This window comes from Ostrea edulis, chromosome 7 (assembly GCF_947568905.1).
Source record: "Ostrea edulis chromosome 7, xbOstEdul1.1, whole genome shotgun sequence".
NCBI lineage: Eukaryota > Metazoa > Mollusca > Bivalvia > Ostreida > Ostreidae > Ostrea > Ostrea edulis.
This window is the reverse complement of record NC_079170.1, coordinates 71,492,207-71,517,920: the sequence shown is the minus strand read 5'-3', so window position 1 is coordinate 71,517,920 and position 25,714 is coordinate 71,492,207. Positions and strand designations below refer to the sequence as shown.

The following is a 25,714-nucleotide window of genomic DNA, read 5'->3' as shown; positions in this document are numbered from 1 at the left end:
CACAGTTGGCAAAAATGGATATAAAGTCAGCATTTAGATTATTAATCATTCATCCTGGAGACTTTGATTTATTAGGGTTAAGTTTGAGGCAAAGTATTACATCGACAAGTGTTTGTCAATGGGCTGTGCTATTGCATGTTGTTTATTTAAAAAGTTTTCTACTTTCCTCCATTGGGAGTTGAAAGGGCGGACTGGGCTTGACACAATATTTCATTATTTAGATGATTTTCCATGTTTGGGTCATGTAGGTTCAGATGACTGTTTAAGGTTAATGGAAGGCTTTTCAAACTTGAGTGATCACATTGGTCTACCACTTGCACATGACAAAACTTTAGTAGGCCCGGCCAGCAGCAAAATTTGTATTTTTAGGTTTGGAAATAGATACTGTTGATATATTGGTTAGGATTCCTTCAGACAAGGTTGTACAATTAAAAAGTTTATTAAATTTTACCTTGTTGAAAAGGTCTCTTCAGCCTAAGGAAATTCAGAGCTTGGTAGGTAGTCTTAATTTTTTCAGTAAGGGTGTACCTAATGCTAGGATATTTAATAGGAGGTTTTATGACGCAACAAACGGCATGAAAAAGTCCACCACCATATTAAGATTGCTGAGGAATTTAAGGAAGATGTCAGAATGTAGCTTTATTTCTTATAAAATTTCAATGGAGTCAGATTGATGCAAGGTGAAGATAACGAAAAGTGATCAATCTCATAACTCCTACAAGCAATACAAAATAGATAGTTGGGCAAACACGGACCCCTGGACACACCAAAGGTGGGATCAGGTGTCTAGGAGGAGTAAGCATCACCTGTTGATCGGTCACAACCGACGTGAGCCCCATATCTTGATCAGGTACACGGAGTTATCCACAGTCAAATCAGTGTGCCAAGAACGGCTTAACAATCGGTATGAAACACGTCAGACAGCATTTGACCCAATGCGAGGTTGTATTGACGAACTAGATCATTATAACGACCATAGAATTTGCGAAATGCTGACTTCAATCGAGACTGTTGAAATCCCTGTACCATCAACTTGTTTGTCAGTAGCTTACCTCGATTTAAAAACTGACTATACCCATAACAAGCTCTTGCATATCGAATCAGTTCAGATACATAAACACCATATGCAGGTGATAATGGAATATTGCTACATAAATATGGGAAGTTGACGATGGAGAAGCTGAAATCATCCCGTTTGTCATACAGTTGAGTTGTCAGTTTGCCGTTAATGTCTACTTTCAATAAAATATGTAAGTATGAAGCAGAAGTGGACGACTCTGTGGTGTCCTTTATTTCGAGCTCACAGGGATATATCAAATCGACATATGAATGAAAGCTATCATTGTTAATAGACAAAACGTCATCGATATATCTAAAAGTCGAATTGAAGGTCACAGCGAGAGATTTTTTCTTCTCACGTAGAAGTTTTTGAATAAATTCTGCTTCATATGAATATAAAAACAGGTCAGCTAACAAAGGAGCACAATTCGTGTCCATGGGAATTCCAACAGACTGTTGGAAGACCTGATCACCAAAGACCACGAAGATATTGTCAATGAGGAACTCTAGCATATTTTTTATTTCAACTTCAGAGAATTTGTGCGTGGAATCAAAGTGGTGTTTAAAAAAGTAAGTTTTTGACTGACTGATCACTAGATATGAATATTTCCGTTTTATGTTTTTGTTGAAGAAGCAACTGTCGATGATGTCAAAAAGTCTAGTCTTTAATTTATCGTGAGGAATAGTGTTGAAAAGTCATAGGTTTTAATGCTATTGATTTGGGTACTTGACATATAATGGATAAGCAATCAGAACATAAATTTGTATACAGATAATTCAGGGAAGAGTTCTCTAGGTTGTGGGGCTTATTGCAATGGCCCTTTCTATTTTTGGTCAAGCCCCACATATTGGGAAGAGGAAATATGTAAAGTAATGTTATTCTTAGAATTGGTGCCTAATTTGCTGTCTATTTCTTTGCGGGGTCACAAGTTGTTTCAAAACCAAAAAACAATTATGCGTACCGACAACCGTGCTTTAGTGTATATCGTTAAAAAAAATTAATAAACAAACTTCAAAATCCAAGAGGATATTGGTCAGAAAAATGGTTCCTTGTTGTTGGAGAATAATATCATGTTCAAAGCACAACATATTTCGGTAAGGTAAACAGCATAGCTGATGCTTTATCTCGGAAACAATCTCAGAAATTCAGCACCTTGGCACCACAAGCATACCAGGATCCAGAGCTTATACCCGTAGAATTTCACATAGCAATGTTAGGAGTGAAGTAGATCTTTTGCTAAAATGTGCCACTGCACAAAGTACACAGGCCTCATATAGTCAAAGAATGAAGTGTTTTGAAGATTTTCTTTCTTATTTTGAGCTAGAAAAGATATGGCCACCAACATTAGATTACATTGTCCAGTTTGTAGCTTTTATGACAGTTGCACAAAATACAGCAAAATTATATGTTGCTGGAATATCATACCATTAAAAGCTTTGCAATCATTTTGATCTAACACAAAATTTCTTGGTTAGGAAAATGTTGGAAGGTTATAGGAGAAAGGCTAGCAACCATGATTCAAGATTGCCAATTACTTTAGATTTATTGGAGAAAATATTATACATTTTCCCAGCTTTCTGCGGCTGCATATTCCATGGCCTTTTTCTGGGTTTTCAGAGTGGGGGAGTTAACAGGTGGTAGTTCTCATAATACCAACCATGCAGTCAGCTTTCAGGACTTAGAATTCTTACCAAAACAAAGCAAATTAAGAATATTCCTAAAGCATTCTAAAACAGATCAAGATGGCAAAGGGGAAATTATCATTATTGAAAACAACAAGTTCCACTCTAATATCAAGTCAGTCAGCATTGTATCAGATTATTTGAATGTAAGATCTGAAGTTCCTGGCATTTTATTTTGTCATTTTGGCGGTAGGTCTCTTATCAGGGCGCAGTTTACAGCTAGAGCTTTAGGTCTTGATTCCTGCAAGTTCAAATCTAATTCCTTTCTAACTGTGGCAGCAACCACCGATGCTATGTTGGGTTTGTCAGAAGATGAAATATGTCGAGCTGGCAGATGGAAGGCCAAATCATACCAAACATACATTAGGGGAAAATGCTATTACACCCTGTTAAAATATGCTTTCATGCAACTTAATTCAATTTTGTCAGGTAAAATCTAACATAAACAAAGTCATTTCAGATTGTATGATATGATGTGTAGGATCATCAGTTGTAAAGAATGCTTTCATTGCTGCTAGAGGTAGACCAGCTGGTGTCAACTTGGGTCTGGAAAGAATTGGATGTCGCATATGTTGGAATTCCCATGGGCACGAATTGTGCTCCTTTGTTAGCTGACCTGTTTTTATATTCATATGAAGCAGAATCTTCAATTCGACTTTTAGATATATCGATGACGTTTTGTCTATTAACAATGGTAGCTTTCTTTCATATGTCGATTTGATATATCCCTGTGAGCTCGAAATAAAGGACACCACAGAGTCGTCCACTTCTTCTTCATACTTAGATATTTTATTGATAGTAGACGTTAAAGGAAAACTGATAATTCAACTGTATGACAAACGGGATGATTTCAGCTTCTCCATCGTCAACGTCCCACATTTGAGTAGTAATATTCCATTATCACCTGCATATGGTGTTTATGTATCTCAACTGATTCGATATGCAAGAGCTTGTTCTGCGTATAATAAGTTTTTAACGCTACTGACAAACAAATTGATGGTACAGGGATTTCAACAGTCTCGATTAAAGTCAGCATTTCGCAAATTCTATGGTCGTAATAACGATCTAGTTCGTCAGTACAACATAACATTGGGTCAAATGCTGTCTGACGTGTTTCATACCGATTGTTAAGCCGTTCTTGGCACACGGCGGATGTGACCGGTCAACAGGGGATGCTTACTCCTCCTTGGCACCTGATCCCACCTCTGGTGTGTCCAGGGGTCCGTGTTTGCTCAACTGTCTATTTTGCATTGCTTATTGGAGTTATGAGATTGATCACTGTTCGTTATCTTCACCTTGCATATGGCGGCAGGGTAAAGGTGGCATGATTTGGGGGGGGGGGGGGTATACAGCAAAATCAAGTCGCTTCGAATGTTAATGATGTACCTCATTATTTGATTTTACAATGTGGGGCTAATGATATTGGGAATGTGCCATTAAGGGACTTGATTCAGCAAATGGAAAGGACTCTTGGTCGTATTGAGTTGTTGCAATAGAATTGATCAGGTCACAGTTACTACCTAGAAATAAATGGAAGTATTCTGATCATATGGAATCAATGAACACGGCTCTAAAGAGATTGAACAACTCTATAGCATCAGAAGTAATTAAAAATGGTGGTTGTTACATCAAATATACTGAAATAAAGGCTGGAAATGAGTTGTTTTTCCTATCAGATGGAGTGCATTTGACAGATATAGGAAATTATATTTTCTGAATACGATTTGTGCAGAAATGGACCAGTTTGTTTCCTCAGAAACTCAAGTTTATCCTAAATTGTATTAAAGGTGGCGAGGTCTTGGCACCAGGAACTGGCGCTACCCCCACGTGGTGGCGGTGGCTTCAGTGTTCTCTTGAAGTATTCATTTGACCACTTTCGCCATGTGGAGGAATGTGCGTCCAGTTCTTGTTTACTGGTATTTTGTCTTGTCCAGTTGACATTGACAGTGAATTTTAATTTCAAGTCTGGTTTTAGGTTGCTACTAACCGGGATCCAAGTTACCAACATTTTTGAAATTAATGTATTTTTGAATGCATATCCATATGATTGATTTATTTACAAGTGTTGTGGCTGGATTTTGATCTTTCAATGAGTGAATACAGTTACTGCATTTTAAGGGGAATTGGACTTATACGCAATGTGAATCATTGCCGTCAATCGGAATGTTTAAATTTGCTTGAATTTCTAATTTTATGGAATTTTCAATTCAGTAAGGCAATGATGTATTTTTGGCCTATACCTTTTTTGGTATCAAAGCACATATAGCATTTCCATTGTAAATCAATTGTAATATTGAATCTACAACACATATACACGTTGCTTAATTCGCAGTTGTGTTAAGTAGGGCCATATAAATATGTCAGAGGAAAAAAGCATTATAAACATATCAATTTTTGACAAATTTTGTACACACAACCCTTATATACAAAAAATATGTATATATAATTAAGTGCATATTGACCTCCCATACATTTTTCACCAGACCGACAGTCTCTACATTAGCTGTATATCACGTGATGAAATATCAAGATAAAATCGTACCGTGTATGTATGCAAGTATCCAGATACAAATGCAAGTTGAAGTTAATATAACTTCAAAACATATTAATTTCTTAATTTGGAAAGTGATGAGAGCAAGTTTATCGTGACTTGTAACATGTCGAATTTTTGCATTGAATATGCAAGATGCGGCGATTTTTGCATATACGAAATTGAATCTAGCCTGAAAAAATGTTTTCTGTTGAAGCCACAACCTGCTCCTCTAACTTTCCATTTGCACTGAAGTTCACATGTCACATAAGTCAAACATCTTTCGTTCAAAAACCTCGGAGTGTCGTGCCAGTGATGAAATTTGTATGTACGGAAACCCCGTTTATGCAAATGAGTTTATTGTGAGAGTCACTAACCACAAAAGGAATGTAGATATGTACGTCATGACGTATTTTTTATTGTAACGTCATGTAATGTGCCAGTGCGGTAAAGTACATTTTTACAGCACTGGTATTTATGAGGAAAGCCTTAATTCAGCCGCGTTACCAAGACCAAGAATTGCCACAAGTGGGGTTGGGGTAAGCACATATATTGATATGTATACAATAAGACAAATAAAGTGTGAAACTTGTTACGGTGTCTTTATTTGAGAAAGAGGGAAGTATTTGGTAAGGGTAAAGGTAATAAGGTTTGTTTGAATTTATGAAGGTCTTTAAATAACACCCTATAATCGTGTTATAGTTCTTTATTCCATGGTGATGAGTATACATTGCTCCCTAAAATATACATGCAATTAAAATATTTTCCTTTTACATCAAGATGCAATTAAAATCTTTCCGATACAAGTCAATAGTATTCTATCCCTGGATATACCAGAAGTGAGATCAGATGCCTAGGAGGAGTAAGCATCCCCTGTCGACCAGTCACACCTGCCATGAGCCCTATATGTTGATCAGGTAAACGGTGTTATCCATAGTCAAAATTAATGTGCCAAGAATTGCACAACAAGAGGTATGAAACACGTCAGACATTATATAGGGTTCATGATAGATGTGGCCGGTGAACAGGGGATGCTTACTCCTCTCTGGCACCTGATTCTGCCCCTGGTATGTCCAAGAGTCTGTGTTTGCCCGACTTTCTAATTTTCATGATTTATTGGATTGTCACTGTTCGTTACTCTTTTCCTTCCCCATGAATCAATTGGCATTTAGAAACATTTTTAATTCTTTTTTCTGAAATCCCAATAAGTTGCAATGTTAATGTTTATAACCCATTTGTGATCCCACTCTGACCTCCTTGAGGTCACTGTATGAACAAACGTTAACCTTCACTAAACGTGGTTATCTTCATATGAATTTGACATATTTACTAGCATTTTAATGTCGTGGTTCTTCAGAATATTTCTTCAAAAAAATGTGATTTTGAAACACTTAAACACTTATGATTCCACATTAGCCTAGGTGTGTGTTTGCTTTTATCAATAAACTTGTATAATTCGATGATATATGAATATCAATTTGGCTCACGGGGAGTAAGCATCCCCTGTCGACCAGTCAACCTGCCATGAGCCCTATGTCTTGATCAAACGGAGTAATCAGTATAGAAAGAACGGCTTAATATCTGGTTTGAAACAAATCAGACAGTGCTCGTAGCACATGTTTTTTATCATTAACATATATTCCTAAATACCTTTTAGCGTATGCATACACCTATACTTCGAAAAATCGTGATGAGGACAAAGAAAAACATACAGTAATTATAACCTTTAAAGATTTATTATCTTATGCAACCAAAGCCTTTAGTTACCACGTCCACATCAAGCTTGTTCACAGATAAAGAAATCCTTGTATACGCAGTTTCTATCATTCCATGTGCCCCTATCCAACAATTCAACGCAGTCCTCTGTCTTATAATCGTCAGGCTGCCCTTTACCCCAGTTGGTATATTTAATCGATTTGGCATTGGAGAGTTTTAGAAATTTTCCTTCATCCGAGATGTCCGAAGCGCCCATCCACACCCGATTCATACCTATAAAGTAAGATATGAGTTTTGCTTGATCAATAACTATTGAAATGTAACGTTACTCTCTCTTCATTCCATTTCCAACATAAACTATGTTAGGAGTTTCGAACTCATTCATTACACATATGTTGACTCATTCCAAGGGAAAAGTGGGTCACATATATTTCAAATTCACAAGAATTCCATTCCAATTTTTCGCATGAACTGAAGACGAAAAGTAAGATGAATGTACGAAATATCTATAAAGTTATCAGTTTTTAGGCTGAATATTATAATTCAATATATAAAGTATGCTTTCAAGCAGAATCTGGATAGCTTATATACAGTTAACACAAACTGATATCAGATGATGTTAATTATCTGATTCAGTGTTGTGTGTGAAAGTGAAGGTAACGAACAGTGATCAATTCCATTACTGTTGAAAACCTGGAAATCTAAAACATAATGTTTTACAAGCTTTTTTGTTCCTTCTTCTCTTTAATATAATCATTTAATAAAAAACGTTTTAATGATACCTACATATAAGTTTATATACTGAATCACAAACATAGAGCGTATAAACAGCCTTGAGCACAGCGTTTGCATCATGGTCCAAGGCGCAGAATGAAAACACACCTTTATTGCCCATTTCCAACGTAATGGCACATCATTTGATACATAGAATATCTTTGCTCCTCACGAAAATATTAACAGCTGTGAAGGAGAAACTTCAAACTTATTGTGCGACTACATATGCCAGAAGTGGTGTTAATCAAATGTGGATTCTGAAAAATTCTAAAGAACTTTTAGTAAACTTGAAATCACAGAATTTTTCCCAAATCAATAACATTAAAACCTATGACTTTTCAACACTATAAACGACCATTCCTCAAGATAAATTAAAGACTAAGCTTTTTGGCATCATAGACAGTTGTTTCTTCAACAAAAACGGAAAACGAAAATATTCATATCTAGTGACTAGTCATCCAAAAAATTACTTTTTTAAACACCACTTTGATTCCACGCACAATTACTCTGAAGTTGAAATAAAAAATATGATAGAGTTCCTCATTGACAATATCTTCGTGGTCTTTGGTGATCAGGTCTTCCAACAGTCTGTTGGAATTCCCATGGGCACGAATTGGGCTCCTTTGTTAGGTGACCTGTTTTTTATATTCTTATGAAGCAGAATTTATTCAAAAACTTCTACGCGAGAAGAAAAAATTTCTCGCTGTGGCCTTCAATTCGACATTTAGATATATCGACGACGTTTTGTCTATTAACAATGATAGTTTTCATTCATATGTCGATTTGATATATCCCTGTGAGCTCGAAATAAAGGACACCACAGAGTCGTCCACTTCTGCTTCATACTTAGATATTTTATTGAAAGTAGACATTAACGGCAAACTGACAACTCAACTGTATGACAAACGGGATGATTTCAGCTTCTCCATCGTCAACTTCCCATATTTATGTAGCAATATTCCATTATCACCTGCATATGGTGTTTATGTATCTCAACTGATTCCATATGCAAGATCTTATTCTGCGTATAGTAAGTTTTTAAATCGAGATAAGCTACTGACAAACAAGTTGATGGTACAGAGGTTTCAATAGTCTCGATTGAAGTCAGCATTTCGCAAATTCTATGGTCGTTATAACGATCTAGTTCGTCAATACAACCTCGCATTGGGTCAAATGCTGTCTGACGTGTTTCATACCGCTTGTTAAGCTGTTCTTGGCACACTGATTTTGACTGCGGATAACTCCGTTTACCTGATCAGGATATAGGGCTCACGGCGGCTGTGACAGGTCAACAGGGGATGCTTACTCCTCCTAGGCACCTGATCCCACCTCTGGTGTTTCCAGGGTTCCGTGTTTGCCCAACTCTCTATTTTGTATTGCTTACTGGAGTTATGAGATTGGTCACTGTTCGTTATCTTCACCTTGCATAGAAGAGATAATCATGTAACTAATGAAAGGTGAAGATGACGAACAGTGATCAATGTCAAAACTCCTATAAGGAATAGATAGTTGAGGAAACACGGGCCCCTGGACACATTAGAGGTGGAATCAGGTACCTAGGAGGAGTAAGCTTTCCCTTTCGACGGGCCAAAATCGCCATGAGCTATATATCCTAATCAGGTAAATGGAGTTATGTGTAATCAAAATCAGTGTGCCAAGAACGGCTTAACACTCGGTATGAAACATGCCAGACAGCATTTGACCCAACGATAGGTTGTATTGACGAAGTAGATCGTTATAACGACCATAGAATTTGCAATATATTATCAACCAGACACAAGAATTTAATTTAAAATGCGAGATTTTCAACAACTCTTCATTCAGTAAATGTACTTTCAATTTTCGAAATGGATTAGCACTGCCTCACTACTGTCACATTTTACGGTGTTACATGTTTGTATAGTATGTTTTCAGTTTTCCTGTGGAGGACCCCTCTAGTCAAACACCCTTCAAAGAACCTCTCAGTATCTGTATTTATTGACCTGAGTTTAGGATTTCACTCTCTTCGGACCGTGTTCCACGCAATACAGTAGCACGAGTTCCTGCAAATTCTGTTTTGGTCAAACTCCTAAGTTAAACTTAGAAATTCGTACAGACACGACTTCTGAGGTGAGTAAAGCATTTTACTTTTACATTTTCTCTTGTTAATTTTACGGTCCTGTGATAACTGTTGTTTCAAAGTGTTTAATGTTGTTTGATAACTTATTTCGTTTGTATAGTGTGTATTTATTTAGGAAGTAGTAGTGTGTATAACGTATTCGTATGGCTCTCGTATTTTTAGCACCATAATGTGAATGTAATTCATACTTATTCTAAAGTGTGTAAGTTACAGTTAATGCAGTTTAGTTCGAGTGAACTGAGAGTGTAATTTGTGATGTAAGCATTTTATGCAAGTTTAAGTAAGGCAGCGCTGCCACGTTTAATTACATAAGTTCCCCTAAGTATGGTGGACTATATGAGTAATGACTTGTATTAATGCGTGTGTAACTAAATGTGTATTTATTGTGTATGTAGGTCCCGGTGTAATGACTCATGGCACTTGGTGTTCAACGTAAACCAGACCAAATGTGAACATGCATTGCTAGTAACGAATACCTGAACCAGCAGTGGATAATGACTATGTAGAATGTCTGCAATATAAAGTGCAACGTTTGAAATCTTGTTTTGATTGTTAATCCTGGAAGCCAACCCGGTCAACCTGTAACAACTACCTTATAGTGATTGTGTCTACGGTGCTTACAGTTAGATAAATTTAAAGATGCAATCTGTTAAAAGTTCAGATTGCACAACTTTTTAAAAAAAAATTTGATGACTATAATATCTACTTGAAAGCCAATTGAAAAATTGGATCATTAATTGTTTTTTGCACTCATTTTCTTTTACGATATGACATCACATGTGTTTTTCTGTTAATCGGTTCTTACTAAAAAGGAGAAGGCGGGAATTTTAAAAGTATACATTGAAAAATGTTTCAAAATCTAAACATACGCAATGAATTATTATCCTTTGAAATATAGAGTATCATAGCTGCAACGGTATGTGCAAAGGAATTTTCACGATGCCCTAATGCCCCTTATTCATTTTTTATGATATGAGGCTACATCTTTCAAGAGATGCTTAAATGCAACACACATATTGCACTATTGTCATGTGAATGCTGCATAATCTACATAAAAGAATATTAATATACACCACAATATTACATAAAAAATGCCTGATATTTGCATCATGAGATTAAACTTTGATGATATTTGCATGTGAGATTTTTCGTATAGTTGTTGCATGCTATTGGCATGATGTTTGAAAAAAGAAAGACCGATGAAAGTGATGCGAGTTACCATTCTCTAGCTGTGCTTGTATTTCTCCTGAGACACATCCTACCTCTTATTTTAATCTGAAGTTTCAGCCATTTGTCTTCCCGGGGGCCCCCAACTTCAGCGAGACGACCACCTTCTACGGCATAAGCGCACTTGGTCTGTTTAAAAAAAATATTTTTCATATAACTCATAACACATGTGGCATACCCTCACATTATCTATTACAGACACTATCATAATTTATTACAGACACTATCATAATTCATACAATTTTCGCTACTTTCAAAATAACTTTAAATGGCGTGACATAGATCAAGGAGAGGTAAGACAAACAATATAATATACGGACAAATATATAGAGCGTACGCTTCGTATCCGGGAGGTCGTGAGTTAGAGCCTCCTTTTGCCATGGCCACGTCTAACCAAAAACGTAAACACAGATAGTGATTGGTCCTTCGTGAAACTCTCGACATTTCGAAGTGAGAATCACAGGTCATTTTATAAGAGGTGAAGATAACGAACGGTGAGCACTCTCATAACTCATACCCAATACAACATAGAAGATTGGGCAAATACGGATCCCTGGATATACCAGAGGTGGTATCAGGTGCTGAGGGGAAATATGCTTCCACTGTCGACCGGTCACAACAACCGTTAGCCCTATATCTTGGTTAGGTAAACAGATTTATCTGTAGTTAAAATCAGTGTGCCAAGGACGGCCTAACAATCGATATGAAACATATTAGAAAGCAATCAACTCGATGATAGGTTGTATTGAGAAACTATATCTTTATAACGACCATAGAATTTGCGAAATGCTGATTTTAAATGAGATTGTTGAACCCTCTGCTCCATCAACTAGTTTGTCAGTAGCCTGCCTCGATTTCAAACTGACCATTCGCAGAACAACCTTTTGCATATCGAATCAGTTGAAAGTCAGCATACACAGGTGATAGTGGAATATTCCTACAGAAGTATGGGAAGTTGACGATGGAGTAGCTGAAATCATCCCGTTGGTCATCAAGCTGAGTTGTTAATATTGTTTCAATAAAATATCTAAGTATAATATGAGCTTTAAAATGGAGCGTTAATATATTAAGAAATTCTTACTGCTACACCCCTGATTGCTAAGTATGGGTCTGAAGTCGTGGTATTTTACCTAATGCTGCAGACGTCTCAATATCAGTGGGGTATAAATCAAACAAATGAAAACACCATAGCAGTCATAAATAAAGCAACATTTCTGCCAAGTGAATACAATCTGTTCTTATACGCAAGGACTTGTTCTGCGTTTACTCAGTTTTTAAATCGAGGCAAGGTACTGACAAACCAGTTGTTGGTGAAGGGGTTTCAACAGTATCGATTGAAGTCAGCATTTTGCAAATTCTTTGGTCGTTATAACAATCTAATTCGTCAATACAACCTATCATTGGGTCAAATGTTGTCTGGCATGTTTCATACCGATTCTTGGCTCACAGATTTTGACTACGGAAAACTCCGTTTACTTAACTAGGATCTAAGGCTCACGGCGGGTGTGAACGGTCGACAGGGGATGCTTACTCCTCCTAGGCACCTGATCCCACCTCTGGTGTGTCCAGGCGTCCGTGTTTGCCCAATTGTCTATTTTGTATTGCTTACTGGAGTTATGAGATTGGTCACTGTTCGTTATCTTCACCTTTCATTTGGACACTTGACAGTTTACGAAAATGTTTGTTCAGGACAAAATGCAAAGTGTGAGAATTTTACGTCGAACAAATAAGGTCGAGAAATTGGGGGTTCCCCCATTGTAGTTTGACAGTGGCATGAATTCGAGTAATCAAAATGGGATGATTTCTTTGCCACTCAGTCTAAGGAGACTGTTTTTTCCATTGAAAGCTTACATGCATATTGCACATAAGGATTACATCTCCGTCATTGAATGTTTTTGGGTATCAGAATTGCATTGGTAATATTAACATTATTTCTATTTCAATTTTAATCGAAGTAATGATTTCTTTGACGGATCATCCGGAAAAATATAACTTTTTGAACAATTTAAATAAAACACATTATGTTTGTCCCAATTGTCATTTTATTCTTTCTGACTATCTATATAAAGACCGCTAATGACGATTCAATAGTATTTCCATATGTCTTCTCTTATGGTGATGGTAAATGTTCCGTGTATACTTACAATTGCGTCTTTGATTGTTGCTTTCTCTTTAGAAAAAAAGTAACAGTGACCACTGAACCAGCTCCATCCTTTAGGACACCCTATAGAAATGCAAAGATAATGCATTTATCGCGTGCAAACAGCAATAAACTGAAAATAAAAGTTATAACATTGACACCATTTTGTAATGTCAAACGGCATCTAACTAACACAGCAATTTGATCACATCACAATATATCATCATAATATCGACTGTCAAAATAGTGTGTTCTTGTGGTCGATTGCCGCATGCAACACTATCAAATTAACATTCCTGACCAAATATTGAAAACTACTCCTTTTAAAGGTAAAATAAATTTGTTTTTTTTTCAATAGAAAAAGTCCGTCTTTGTAACCATATAGGTTATGTACAAGGGATATTTCGTGAAAATGAATCAACATATTGTACTGCGCGATAACTGGTGCACTTTAAAATAAAATCCATTTAATATGCCAAAAGTCTCGCTCACCTGGGTAACATTTCTTAAACCAAAATAAATTGTGGGACTTTAAAACTAACCAGTTGTTTTAACCCAGGAATACATGTAACTTATTCATCAGAAATATGCTTTAAACATTTCATCATCGGATTGACACTACAAATTATAGAATTAACTTCTCTTGGAAGTAGGTGGCGGATTTAAAACATTTTTTGCCAACTAACTAGCTCCCATTGAATTTCAAACTCATTCATATATATATTGGAATATTATAATAAAACAAATTCCTGGTATAGGCAAAATATAGGGGGGAAAATTCAGATGAAAAATTTATAAAAAAAAAAAAACAGAAATGTTTTTTAATATTTTTTGCGCCAAAATATCTTGCGTTGTATTTTACTATGACGTTATAATAACGACATCTAGTTATATTTTTGTTTTTGTTTTTTAATCCCATGTACCACGTAGAGCAAAGGCGTTTTAGAATATGTGTGAAATTTGCATTATCTATATTCAGATGAAAAATATTCTCTCTCTCTCTCTCTCTCTCTCTCTCTCTCTCTGTGTGTGTGTGTGTGTGTGTGTGTGTGTGTGTGTGTGTGTTTACTTCTGTGTGCGTTGAACCACGTTAACCCCTGAGAAGTCTGCGCAATTATCAACAGCATAAACAAAGCAGCGAAAGACATCTTGCTGATTTCGATCTGCAATGGAAAGCGTAAGATGAGAATGTAGAAACAAATAAACTCACACTAGGACATACTGATACCTGGGTTGGTACAGGCTGTAAAATTTAGACATACAGATACATGAATTTGTACATGCTATAGTTTAGATATACAGTTGGGCAAACACTAACCTCTTTATCTACCAGGGGTTGAATCAGTGCCTAGGAAGACTAAAGATCCTCTGTCGACCGAATTTATTCAAACGCTCCTACATAAGAAGAATTAATATCCCTGCAGCCTTCAACTCGACATTTAGATGTATCGACGACGTTTTATCTGTCACCAATGGTTATTTTCATTCATATGTCGATTTGATATATCCCAGTGAACTTGAAATAAAATATTAGTCTTCCACATCTGCTTCATCCTTAGATATTTTATTGAGCATATATGTTAACTGTGCCTAACACCTCAACTATATGACAAACGGAATGACTTCAGCTTTTCCGTCACCAACTTCCCATATTGATGTAGCAATATTACATTATCACCTGCATATAGGTTTATGCCTCTCAACTGATTCACTACGCAATAGTTTCTTCTCTGTATAATCAGTTTTTAAATCGAGACAGGTTTTTGACAACCAAGATGATGCTATAGGGATTTCAACAGTCTCGTTTAAAGTCAGCATTCCGCAAATGTTATGGTCATTATAACGTTCACCAATACAACCTTCCATTGGGTTAAATGCTGTCTGACGTGTTCCATACCAGTTGTAAACCAGATATTTATACATTTATCCATTTACCTCATCAAGACATAAGGTTCACAGTGGATGTGACCTGTCGACAAGGGATGCTTATTCATCCTTGGCACATGATTCCACCACTGGTATGTCAAGGGGTCCGTGTTTGTTATTTTTTATATGAGTTATTCACTCTTATCTAAGACTTTTAATTGTAGACTAATGTATTTTCCGCTGTGATATTTTACTTTGTAATACATTTTTATGTGAATTTTTATGTACAGTTTTGACCTCTATTATAGACAAATCCTACCCCGGAGTAATCAATATAGTGAGAAATTATAGCTCAGATGTTATTGTGAAGAGTTCCCAAAATTGTTCCTATATATCTTCATGTAAAGTATTTGCCCTTTTGTAGTTTCATCCTACCCGGAATCCACAATTTGCACAAACTTCAATCTGCACTACCTGAAGATGCTTGCACATTTATATGACTCATCACGGCCAAGTTCTTATTAAGAACATTTTTGAATATTTTTCGTATGTATCCCATAACATAATTTGATCCCCTGTTGTTCATCCACCCTACTCCAGGCGCCATAACTTGAACTTGAGTCTACACTATATCAGAAAATGTTCTATCCCAGTGGATCTTAGAAGATATTTAATGATTCCAAACTATTGTTGCATTTTCTTTATTATCTTCCTTTGGAAGCGTATATTGCTAAAAATTCAAATTCCATTCAGCCAAGAATACTTTGTGACAAGTTTAGTTGAAAATTGTCTACCAGTTCTGGAGAAATGGAAAAAAATAAAGAGTGTACACACAACGCACGACGACGAGTAAAAGAGATATCAATAGATTCAGGTGACCTAATGATAAAAACAACAGAGGAATCAAAATAGTTTTCTCCCAGTCACAACGTCTTGACGTTTTGACTGTATGTATATTTTGAGTAAGTATCTTTATCATTCTTCGTCTAGGTTGTGAAAAAACTCCTATGGCTCTCATTCTAAAGAAATTAGCGTGACAAAAGTACTTACCTTTGCAAATGACTTTGTAGTTTTGCACAAAATGACTTTTTCCTGCTCCTTTTATATAGATATAATACATATTTGTTTTCAAAACATGTTACATAGAATATGAAACATTGAACATATAATGTTACAAACTGTCAATATATATTTCAACAATACATCGAGTACAGGAAACAAATGAATTCATCCCTGATCCTATCGATAGTAAACACTAGTTATAAGATACACCAGTTGTGGGTATTGTCTAGTTAAATGTGTTACCTTTAGAACAATGAATGTAACTTGTCAGTGCTTACACGCCTGTTTAAGTGTAAAATATCATAATTCAAAAGATATCAAAATGACCAACATGTGGTAATATTGATATTCGTACTACACAACAGGTTAGTCAATAACTCAATGGTCGAATACGGGTACAGCATTCCACATTTTTTCCTCCGTTGTTAAGATGGCTTTCCATTATTTTGATAAACCTTCAATTGATTAATATGTTCATTGCTTTCGCAAAACCGTAACAAAAGTACCCCAAGGAAAAAAAGAAAAGAATCTTATTCCCAATGATTGAATTTACTTGAGTAAAAACATCGATACCTTTATTCACTAAAATAAAACCTCTCATATTGTTAATCAGTATAATATATTAATTGATTGATTAAAGATTGTGTAACGTCCCTCTCGAGAATATTCACTGATATGGAGACGTCACCACTGCCGGTGAAGGACCGCCCCATGTATTCGCCTCTTACGACAAGCAAGGGGTACTGAGGACCTATTCTAACCCGGATCCTCACGGGATTCAGTATAGTAGAATATTGTATTTGATGAACTAATTGGCTTTTTAAAAAACAACTTACATACTTTTTAAAATATTTTGTATAATGATGGGACAGTTTATAGTATGTTGGTTCCCCCTAACTTGTCTGACAAATGCCTGACCCAATTAACGTAGGGGGAGCTGGTTCAGGCATGCGCCAAACTAAAGGGTGCTCTCAACAGAATAGGTGATTCAAAACACTGGCTTCTGCACATGCATATAATTTTGTAACCCGATCTCCTTACTTGTCTATTCGACTCACTGTTCTCTCTTCTTCTGTTTCCATGTACAAACATGATTCCTTAAGTGGTTCCTTAAATGTGCTATTGTGTGTTTAAAGCGAGATCCAATTCACGAGAAATGACACCCGTTTGGAATCGTATGGACACCACAAAGACGTCTCGTGTTTCATGCTTTCAAACAGTCCCTCATTTTCCTAATAAGGGCTTTCCACCTTTCTGTGGAAAGTCCTATTGATATTGTTCTGGTTCTTATTAGGGCTTTCTACTTTTATCTAGAAAGTCATATTGATATGTTTATTATTATTATTGCTATAGGGCCACACAGTCTCGCGCAGTCTCGCTTCCGGTGGAGAACTTCCGGAGACAAGCACACATCTCTCAGCATAGCAATAGACTATGAATAGGCTTATTTAAGTTAAAAGAAACGATCATAACTTTTTATTCGTGTTTGCGTGTTGTCAACGTGGTTTACAGCGAACATGTAAGCTGTCCAGGATCCTATCTACTCCCGGGTTGGCAAAAAAAACGGGGGAAACAATGCAGGTACTAATGTAAACAATCGATGTCAAAACATTTATTTACACGTTTTCTCTGTATTTCACGAATAAATATTTCGTAAATATACATTTACATTTGCAGAGATGACTGAAAACAACAGAATCAATAGCTGTTTAAGGACGGTGTGAAGGATAAAGACACCGCCCCCCCCCCCCCTCTTCACCATTAAACATCTGCTTAATAGCTTCGACTTTCATATAATGGCGGATTGTTAGCCCTCCCCTTTTCTTCCGCCACAAAGGCATTACTGGCATATATAGATGAAAACTCCAGATTTGGCACCCAAAATAACTGAGTATTTTGGCTAATACTTCATAACCTGATTTTTACATGCCCCCCCCCCCCTCGGAAATCCTAGATCCGTCAATGATATGGGAGAAGACAGATGGGATCTATGAAATACAGCATACGGTACTGCTGACAAGCTTAATAATAATATTAACTGGTCTATTAGACTCTCATCGAGTTTATCCACGGAGATACAATATACATGTAGTCTGTAAAATGTCTTTATATACGCATTCATAAATAGTTTACCTTAAAATTTCCATGTAACGGTAGAATCTCATGTTTTATATCATTTGCACGTTTTCAATTCTGAAATCTTGTGTAAAACTTGTTTCATACCAGAATCCAAAGCATCATTAGCATGACCTAAATAAATCTAAAACACAGGTCAGAATTATGATTATGAAGAATACCTTTTGATTGAGTGGGTTTCGGATATTGTTATTGTCACATTTAAGAATTTGGGCAAAATTTTAAATGTATGACAAAACACTAAAATTGCTACATTAATTCACATGTAAGTATTTTCACTAAGACCCCTACCTACGAAACTAAATTTGATGAATATTGATCCAAATAATTCTATAAAGCAATATAATCATTTATTTAATACATGTACATGTAGTTCTGTGATTAACTTTTATTCAATATCAATATTTAGATACCATTAAAGTATATCCCATGTAGAAAACACCTTTTCATGCATTGATTTGTTTTTGACCCATCAAGATCAGAATTTAGATTTTTATCAGACATCAATCAATCTTTTAATCTCAAACTTTATTTGTAACAGTTGTGCACATGAAGAAAAATATGCTTGAATCTAACAATGGAAGGGATGTGTAATTCTTCATTTCCATATATTTAACTGAATTCTGGAGTTTCATTTCCACAATGCATTTATTATTTCCTTGTACACTATACTTCTTTGCTATTTACAGTGATATTTTTTAATTTCAGTTTATTTGAAGATAATGGGCCTACTGCTTAGTGGTTTATTGGATTGTGAAAAGTGACACTGGATTAACGAATTACCAGAGCAATCCATTCCAGGGCAGATTATGAAAGCTGCTTTGCTCTTGTTGATTTTAATATCTTATGATATACAAATACAGATTAAATATTAAAAATAAAATAAAAGTCTTCAACATCATGTATTTTCTTTTCATACAATTTAATGTAGATACTTATGTACATAAGTCAAGCCTACGTTTAATTGATTTTTCCTCTTGAGTGGTAGTATTTGATCATGTATGACACACAAATTGTACAATATATTCTTGGCAATGACATGAGATTACAAGTCTATCTATAACTAGTGCCTGTCTTGTGGTTATGAAGTAGATAGAGAGTCATGGCTTGAAATCAGGTCCTTCACAGTAGACACACCAAGTCTATGGGTACAGGTGGTCAGGAACCAGTTCCCAATGCATTGCTGTTGAAGATTGAAACAGAATAATCTTATAAAATGCTGACATAAAAAAGAAGCACTTATCTATAAGAAAACAAATCTTAGTATGCTATATATTGACATTTCTTACATGTAAAGCTTAGCAGTAACCCATCAAAATGTGATTACCTGTTGTTGACAATTCAGTTATCTGCACAGTGCAAGGAATAGAGCCCATCTTTTTTGTTTTGTTGAGCCCGAGGGGGTACAGACTTAAGATCTTGCATCGATGATTGTCAGACATCTGTTTTCAAGACATTCCTATACATCTAATAATTGAAATGAATACATTTTGAAAAGTAGAATTTAAAAAAGTTATATAATTATGAGGTTTTCAATTATGATAATGATTTTTTTTTTTATTATTTTATATGCATACTCAAGGTTTGACAATAACGGTAACCTGCTAGCCGCGGAAAATTTTAATTCGTGTTTGGCGGGGGGGGGGGGGTGTATGGTTTTTCTTACCTTTAAAACTTCATCACATAGCTTTTAGAATAATCGGAAATAAAAAATTAGTTTCTTGTTAATTAAAATCTATATTATACCTCTCAAAGGACTAAAATTTAACATACCGTAACAGCTGACTCTGTAGCTTCAGTCTCTCATGGAACCTTGAGTTTCGTGTTTTACCACAGACATAGTACATCTCTTTTACGTAAATAATCTTAACAACAGATCTTAATGAGCAGTTATTCAAGATTTGATACTAAAAAATGTGTTCCCAATATGTAATATCCCCAGTATAAGATCGAAAACGTCATCGTACTAGATATCGTGTGACACTCGATATGTTTGTTTATCTCCAGAAACGAAATCTCACGAAGTCTCGCCGAACACTGTGCAGCCCTATTAGGGTTTTCCACATTTCTGTGGAAAGTCGTATTGTTATTGTGCTGTTTATTATTATTATCATTATTATTATGGCTTTCTACCTTTCACTGGAAAGTCCTATTGTTATTCTGTTGATCATTATTATTATTTTCCTGCCGTCAAAAAAGAATTTCGTCTTAAGACTTATCGAAAAACTTTAGAGTTCATGATATAGCACTTGTTGAGAAACGAGTACATTTCACCCTGCGTAAATGAACTTTGACCCCTTACGGAGTTATCAGACCTTTTGCAGAAATCAGTGTTATCACTAACTACATTTTGACCGTAAATGATATGAGGATGAAACCTTTGCTGAAGCATAGAGGTCAATATATAGAAATGATAAAGACCTTAAACAAAGGGATTCAGTTAGCCCTGATAAGAGTTAATGCCCCTCATGTTTTACGATTCCTACTTTAGAAATTGACGACTCCTAAAACATTCGTATAACAACTCTGAATTTTGACCCTTTCAGCGAATGTCGGCGACTCACATCGGAAACCCTGTTATCGCTACTCCTACCAGACCGCAAGTCGTGGAGACGCCAGATCTTCGCCGACGAATTCACGATAAAACATCATCGAACAGAGAAGTTGGCCGAAGGAAACCGAAGACCCTCGAGCACTGCCCCCCTCCCCCCCCCCGAAAGTCTCTGAAGTCGTCATTCAAGGCCTAAATTTTTTTATGGATTTAGATAGAGACGCGAGATCATTGACGTGAAGCCCCGTGACCTCCCTGACATTCAAAATGAGTTCAAGGTCACATTTCCTCTCCCATAGGGAGTTCGATGTTTTACCTTGAATGTTGGTCAAGGTCACACATCCAGGGGGTGGATCTTCATGAGTAAGGCAAATCCACACACCACGCCTGTCGTCCCAAGGAAAGAAATCCCTCACTCCTCAAGAGACCTGTCTGTTATCAGCAGTTTACACTATTTTGACCGGTCTCATGCCCAACAGTAGGATTCTAGCTAATCTGACCTACACATACAAATATCTTACCTACATCAATTTTCTCCATCCTGACTGTCATTGTAAACAAATAAACACTTACCTGCGGGGCCAGATGGGATGCATTATTCCTATTCTCCGTTCACATCCTACACTTTTTCTTTCACCGGCTGCCGTTTTCTTCTTCTTCTGTTTTCACTGCCTAAATCCATATGCATGCCTCCTTGGGTGAAATGACTAAAATACATTGTCTCTGTAAATTAGAACACACAGGATGAGCAATTACAAACTGTATATTAAATTCCACAATCACTAACACACACGGTAAAATCAAGTGCAAGCCCACCATCTTCTCAACAGGCTCTGGCAGCATGCATGAGCAGAGTGTCAGCACTACATGTGTGTTCTCTGAAAATGTCACATTCGGTTTCTTTGTACCTCCAAATATCATATCTAACATGTCCAAAGTCACCCCAAACACATGCACAAGTCCCATTACACTTTTACCTAATAGGTGTCGGCTATCCAACATCATCACCCCCTTTTTCAAATATGTGATCTGTACTATCGTGCAAAACCAAGGCCTCGGTCTCCAACACTCCAACACTTAAGGCGACAAATTTGAATTTCTTTTCTATCCAAATCAATTTTTTTTCTGTTAGCGACAATTGAACTATTAAAATCTACTGAAAAACCGGTAGAAGGTGGGAAGTCCTCTATTTGTTCGCGAACAATTAGGATCACTAGTTTTTCGTCTTAAGACTTATCGAAAAACGTTATAGTCCTTCATATAGTACTTCTTGAGAAACGAATACATTTCACCCTGCGTAATTGAACTTTGACCCCTTACGGAGTTATTGGGCCTTTCGCAGAAATCATTGTTATCGCTACTACTTTTAACCGTAAACGATAGGAAGATGAAACCTTTGCTAAAGCATAGAGGGTAATTAGTAGAATCGAATAAATGAAGGGATTCGGTGTCCCCTAGAGGGACTTATTTCCTCTGATGTTTTGTGATTTTATCGTAAAACAAAACATATCGAACTTGATAACGGTTTGTGGTAGAGACATGGGATCAATTGGAAAAGCATCGTTGACCTTTGACCTGAAAATTAGGTCAAGGTCAAAGTCATCAGAAAAGAGGAAAACATAGCATTGTTATACTCCCTTTCTGCTTAAGATAGCGTTGAAATATTATATGGGTAAGTATTGACTTCTTCATTGGTTCCAATAGTATGCATTTTGACGTTGAACTTTGACCCTTCTGTGAATTTCGGAGACCGCATTGAAAACCTTGTTATCGCTACTCCTTAATGGAAAGCCATAGAGACACGAAACATTCGCTAATGAATTCACAGTAAAAACCCTCTTGCACAGAAAAATTAATCAAACTGATACGAAAACCCTTAAGCATAGTTATTGTCCCTGAAAGGCTCCATTATCAATATCTAAGCTTTTATATTAATATAGATAGAGACATGGGACCACTTGCATTAGGACCAATGACATTCGACCTTCAAAATGAGATCAAGGTCAAAGGTCAAGGGCATCATCAAAATTATATTTTTCATTTTCATGGTCTTTCATAGTATTTTTAGCATTGAGAATCTAACTGAAGGGAACCGGAAACATCTAAGTATAGTTATTACCCCTGAATGTCTTGATTAATATTATTTAAGCTTATAACTTTTACATTAATATAGACAGATACATAGAACAGCTTGGTTTAAGACCGATGACGTTTGACTTTCAAAATGGGGTCAAGGTCAAAGGTCAAGGTCGTCGTGAAAATAATTTCATTTTCATTTTCAAGGTCTTTTTGAGATGCTCACATCATATTAAAAAAAATCTTAAATATTTGTTTAAATCATGGTACGTGGAAAGCCCTCTAATTGTTCGCAAACAATTAGGATCATTACTTACTATTTTTTTTTTATTTCCGCCAAAATGTGATTCTACGCCTCCAGACTTATCGGAAATCAATGTAGATCATCCTATTCGACATTTCAAAACATTTTCAGATTTGACCCTCCGTAACTGAACTTTGACCTTTAACGAACTTAGGGGACTTTACTCCAAAAACCATTGTTATCGAGTCTTCTCGAAAACCGTGAATGATAGGAGCATTCAACCTTTTCTAAAACACAGAAGTCACTTAGTCCAATTAAGGAAGTTAGTACCCCTCATATTTTACGATTTCTACGTAAGAAATTGACGACTACTAAAGTATTAGTCGTAGAGAGACGGAACCGGCTGGAACGGGTTGAGTGATCTTAACCTTGAAAAAATAGGTCAAGGTTAAAGGTCAAGGTCATCCAAAAAGACCACAAAATATCAATTTGATACCTTGTTCCCCGCTTCAGATAGTATTGAAATATTATATGGTTCACCATGGAATTCTGGATTGGTTTCCGTATTATGAATTACAACTCTTAACTTTGACCCTTCCACGAACTGTGGCGACTCGCGTTGAAAACCTTGTTATCGCTACTCTTACAGAACCAAAAATAGTAGAGACAAGAAACTTTCGCTGATGAGTTCTCAGTAAAACACCCTTGCAGTGAGAAGTGAACCGAAGGAAACCGAAACCCTTTAAGCAGAGTTATTGCTCCTGCAAGTCTCCGATATCATTATCTAAGCCTTTAACTTTAACATGGATATAGAGACACGGAACCACTTGCATGAAGACCGATAACCTTGACCTTAAAAATGAGGTCAAGGTCAACGGTCAAGGTCACACACATCCAGATGCGAGACCGTTGTTATCCACAATTCAACACCACATGACTTGTGGTCTCTCAGCACGTCCCCCTAAACTCACACTATATCCATGCACATTCACGCATGTCATACGTTCAAACACACATGAAACCAGCATTGAAACCCTTGAACTTCCATCATTTATTGTCCTTGTACCCTACGGTCTATAAACAATGCCTTCCGTTGCCATAAACAGTTTATAATTCACTTGTACTTCTTTAATAAGCAAGTAAGTGTGGTGTTGTGGTAGAGAGTCTGTCGCAATGATGCAAGTTAAGCAGCACTCATCGCGAGGAGTATTTGGATGGTGATCGGAACTGTTTTATATATATATATATATATATATATATATATATATATATATATATAGAATTTAAGCGTTGTTCGGTTGGGCGATAAAAGTGAAGAAGTATTGACAATGAAAATAGTCAGCAAAAAAAAAAAAACAAAAAAAAAAACGTGAAAAGGTGGAAAGTCCTCTAATTCTTTGCGAACAATTAGGATTACTAGTTGTCCTTGTTTTGTTTGTTTTTTTCTTGTTTTTTTTTTTTTTTTGTCAGAGACCCTTAGTTTCCTTATTCAATCTTCAAATCCTAATAAAACTTTTACATTTTCATGAAAATCTTAATTTCATTTATTAGCTCATTTGAACTAAATACTAAAGTGAGCTTTTCTGATGGCCTGTTGTCCGTCGTCTGTCTGTCCATCTGTAAACTTTTCACATTTTCTACTCCTTCTCCAGAACCATCGGGCCAATTCCAACTAAACTTGGCCAAAAGCATCCTTGGGTAAAGGGCTTTCAAGTTTGTTCAAATGAAGGACCATGCCGCCTTCAAAGGGTAGATAATCGCAAAAAATGCAAAACTTGATCGGGGTCGTTTAAAAATCTTCCTCTCAAGAATCAATGAGCCAGAGGAGCTGAGATTTGCATGAAGGCTTCCTGACATAGTGCAGATTCAAGTTTGTTAAAATCATTGCCCCGAGAGTAGGTTGGGGCGACGATAAGGAATCAAAGTTTTACATGCAAATACATAGAGAAAATATTTAAAAATCTTCTCAACAATCACTGAACCAGAAAATCTGAGATTTATATGAAAGCTTCTTGGCATAGTGCATATTCAGGTTTGTTAAACTCATGACCCCTTGGGTTAGAATGAGGCCATAATAGGAGATCAAAATGTTAGATAACTAGTAAGAAAAAAAGCTTTAAAATCGTTCTCCTTAAGAACCATTGGGGTAAAGAATATTGCATTTGTACAAAAGCTTCCTGACATAGTGCACATTCAAGTCTGTAAAAACCCCGGCCCCTTGTGTTAAGATGGGACCACAGTTTGCGATCGAAATTTTACATACAAATATGTAGGACAAATCATTAAAAATCTTCTGAAAAATCACTGGCCAGAAAAATGTACAGTTACATTAAAGGTTCATGACATAGTGCAGATTCGATTTTGTAAAAAGCATGACCTCCGAGAGTAGATTGGGGTCACAATAGGGATCGAAGTTTGACATGCGAATATATAGGGAAAATCTTTAAATACGAGGCAAAGTGACTCAGGTGAGCGGTGTGGCCCAATGACCTCTTGTTTGTATTTTTTCAACGAGCAGAACTTGCTCAAAA

General features: G+C 36.3%; 1 protein-coding gene and 1 long non-coding RNA gene across 2 annotated transcripts; one reads left to right on the top strand and one right to left on the bottom strand.

The window, feature by feature from the left end:
• Nucleotides 1–6,989: 6,989 nt before the first annotated feature.
• On the bottom strand, nt 6,990–16,204 carry LOC125654212 (CD209 antigen-like protein E). Its single transcript, XM_048884050.2, has 5 exons — nt 16,165–16,204; nt 14,318–14,411; nt 13,253–13,332; nt 11,144–11,237; nt 6,990–7,261 (listed from the first exon to the last, which is right to left on the bottom strand). Exons 2-5 carry the CDS (start codon nt 14,394–14,396, stop codon nt 7,050–7,052), a joined length of 465 nt encoding a protein of 154 aa, XP_048740007.2. The 5' UTR covers nt 14,397–14,411; nt 16,165–16,204; the 3' UTR covers nt 6,990–7,049.
• Nucleotides 9,742–10,419, top strand: LOC130048477 (uncharacterized). The gene is made up of 2 exons (XR_008797272.1): nt 9,742–9,871; nt 10,277–10,419. It is a non-coding gene; the product is annotated as an uncharacterized LOC130048477 (long non-coding RNA).
• Nucleotides 16,205–25,714: the final 9,510 nt, after the last annotated feature.